Genomic DNA, 3,202 nt, shown 5'->3' with positions numbered 1-3,202 from the left:
AAAGCAAAATACAAAGAACTATGTTGAAATTCGGTTTTCAGGAAGTTGAATTTCAACTGGTTTTTTTGGTCAAAATGTAACCTTCGACTCACTGAAAACTGAATTCTGACTTAAAAAAACGTGTCATCCCGTATAAATAATTGGCATAATATGCTAGTGGGAATTTTTGTTGTCATGTCTGCTATTTGGGTTAAAATTTCTCAACTAAACACATGAACAGTGTAAAACAGGAGCTGAAAAACTTTCACACCTTAGTTATATATCAAAATATGCTGTTATGTGAAGATAAAGGGTATATATATGCATAAGAATTAGCTGATATGGACAGATGAAGTTTTTTTAAGAGCTTCTTTTCTTCTCATTCTTTACACAGTTTTGAAATCCAGTTTCTAGACATAACAAGAACTCAACCATATTACATGAAAGACTAAAAGCAAAAGCAAAAGCAAAAGCAAAAGTGAAACCAAAAACCACCCTCTAAATTGGCAACAAGATCATCCCATGTCATGACTATAAAAATAGTCTTCCTGGGCTCAAAATATATGCTGCTTTCACAGAGCATCATTCAATCGAAGTATCTATTCCTCTATTTCACGTATATGTACATTGGCATGGACCCTTCTCTCTGCTTCAAGCAATGCAAGTTGGCAACAAGCAACTAGAAAAGAAACACAGCCCTCTCTTCTGCAACCAATGAAATGAGAAAGAAACACACTTAGCAAGTGCTCAAAACTTTATCAAAAGATGCAAAGAGTTGAAAACTTGGAAAATGAAAGTAGGCAAAAATTAGACCAAGAAAAAATCCCAGTTAGAAAAAAGTAAAAGGTGTGTTGGGTTTGGACCTTTTTAGCTTTGGCATAAAGAAGCCCTGGTGAGATCTTGTACAAGTCCTCATCAACAGGCTTTGAAGTTGGCCTTGCCAATGGTGGTGAGCTGGGTGGTTCACTATCCACATCACTGATCCAATTCTTCAATTTTGTTTCTTTTTCATGTTGGTCTAACACCTTTGTCTGAAATGTCAAAAAAACAAACAATGCAAATGCTTTACATAAAGTCATCTTTCAGCCTACGTGTCTCTCTACCCATGAACTCTTATCTACCAAAGTTATCTACTTTAATCAAAATTTCAACTTTATGAGTCTATTGTTGCATTAATCTTTAGTTCACACCAGAAAAAAACTACTTGTTAGCAGTGATGGTGTGAACAATTCTTCACGCTCTGCCACGCGTGGGTCATGGAATCATTCAATATTTCGAAATCAGAGATAAAGGCAAAATTGCTTTCAAACACTCATGTCTAACCCCAAAGGTATGATTGTGATGTACATGTTATTTCGTTTTCGTGACCACGTACTTTGATAATTTCACGTTCTTTTCAGCCACTGCACTTCTTTTAAAAATGAGATTGTGCTTATGCATCCTTAAATAGAATGGACACCAGTAAAAAGAGAAAACGGGTTGGAAGAAAACAGAGTTAAATTGAGATAAAAAAAAAACAAGTTTTATAATTTTTCTTGGCATAATTAAACAGCCCATGTATTAAAAACAACATTAAGGTGGGTTAATAACAAGCTACTTTATTAATTAAAATTTATTCAAAATATAAATTCAAGAGAAAAGAAATTAATTAAATAAAATATAAATCCACTAAATTCTATGATTTTTTTCACCAATAATTTTTTCATAGTCATCAGAAAATTACTATATTTCTAATACTTTTTTTAAGTTTATAATAACTAAATAAAAATCTTATACTTCTAGAATTAAACTCTAATTTTATTGACATACCCTCCCAATCACAAGCATGGAAATCCACAAAATAATAGCTACAAAGTAAACCCTTAATTCTGGAATCTTGAGACTAAACTTAGTTCTTAATTTTGTTAGATGACTTGTTTTAACAGCCAAAAACATACTATTAGGGAGTTATAAATAATGGTTGTGGTAGAAGTAGTTCTTTTTCCAAATGAAAAAGGTGGAGATAAGAAGTGGGTGAGGTTTTGTGAGACATACCCTTCTGCGAGGAACAACAATCATGGCTGGTGTGACAACATTGTTCTCGTACAAATCCCCTGTAACATAAAGATCACGATCCTCAGACCCAGAGTAGCTACATCGTAGCAAACCAGCTTGTCTCGCTGACTCAAAGCACTGTGTGAAAGGCAGGTTATCGTTCCAATCCCAACTCCCAAATGCTGGCACTTGGCTCTTCTTGTAGTAGCCTTCCTATTACACATTCACAAACCCCCAGAAAGGAAACAAAAAATAAATATTAGAAACCATAGAGCATAACCAAACATGCTATTGTGTTGAAGACATAACAAAAGGACTTACTTCCATTGCAACCGAACTAAGTGGTGAGTGAAGAGTGAGTCTCAAAGAATGGTTAGAAAATGGGGTGATGTTGGTTGTCTGTGTGAAGGGGGTTTGGCAGTGGTTTTAAAAGAGAAGAGTGCATGTGGGTTGTGGCAGTGTTTGATGAGGTAGAAAGAAAAAGAGAGAGAGAAAGAGGGTCAAAAGTTTGGAGTTATGGGGTATGAGGTATGGGATCTAAAGGAAAATAAAGTAATTTCATTTTCACAGTTTTGAGACAGAGGGACAGAGAGGTATGATTCATTTTAAATTCTATCTTCCCCTTTTCTTACAACTTTTTTTTGAGGTGATTGGTATATACTTTTTCACTGTGATGGCTCTAGCAGTAAGTATTTTCATTATTCAGTTCATGTTGCCATTGTAAAAGTTTCATTGTTGCATTACTTTTATTATTCAGTTGATGAACATTTTGGTATATTGTAAAAGTTTAATTGCTGGATTACTTTATACATGTTTAGTTTAGTTTAAAGTTTATAAACATAAGTTTAAATAGAAATATGTTGTAATTCTCAGTTTGATAAAAAAAGAGTTTACTTCTAATGATATTTATGTTTATCTTATAAGTAAATTGATAAAGATGAAATTTGTGATAATTTTTGTTTTTGTTTTGATGTTATTCATATAATAATGCAAATGAAAAATTTCAACAGAAAAACAATTTAAAAAAAGAACCTTAATGTTGTTTTCAGTTTTCCTGACAAATTTAGGTGTACAAAATACGGTGAGGAAGAACTAAGTATAACATTAAACTTGATCGATTGAGATAAAAATAAATGAAAATGCTTCAAACTTTGCTCAGTTATGTTCAAGCAATGTAAAGACAAGTAAA

General features: G+C 32.9%; 1 protein-coding gene across 1 annotated transcript; it reads right to left on the bottom strand.

Annotated features, from left to right (window-relative positions):
* Positions 1–373: 373 nt before the first annotated feature.
* Positions 374–2,592, bottom strand: LOC137826663 (uncharacterized). The gene is made up of 4 exons (XM_068632731.1): positions 2,335–2,592; positions 2,014–2,226; positions 843–1,010; positions 374–684 (listed from the first exon to the last, which is right to left on the bottom strand). Exons 1-4 carry the CDS (start codon positions 2,338–2,340, stop codon positions 631–633), a joined length of 441 nt encoding a protein of 146 aa, XP_068488832.1. The 5' UTR covers positions 2,341–2,592; the 3' UTR covers positions 374–630.
* Between the last annotated feature and the right edge of the window lie 610 nt (positions 2,593–3,202).

Source organism: Phaseolus vulgaris, chromosome 8, assembly GCF_000499845.2.
Source record: "Phaseolus vulgaris cultivar G19833 chromosome 8, P. vulgaris v2.0, whole genome shotgun sequence".
NCBI classification, from domain to species: Eukaryota; Viridiplantae; Streptophyta; class Magnoliopsida; order Fabales; family Fabaceae; genus Phaseolus; species Phaseolus vulgaris.
Note: the sequence above shows the minus strand (reverse complement) of the source record. Positions and strands in the feature narration are given on the sequence as shown.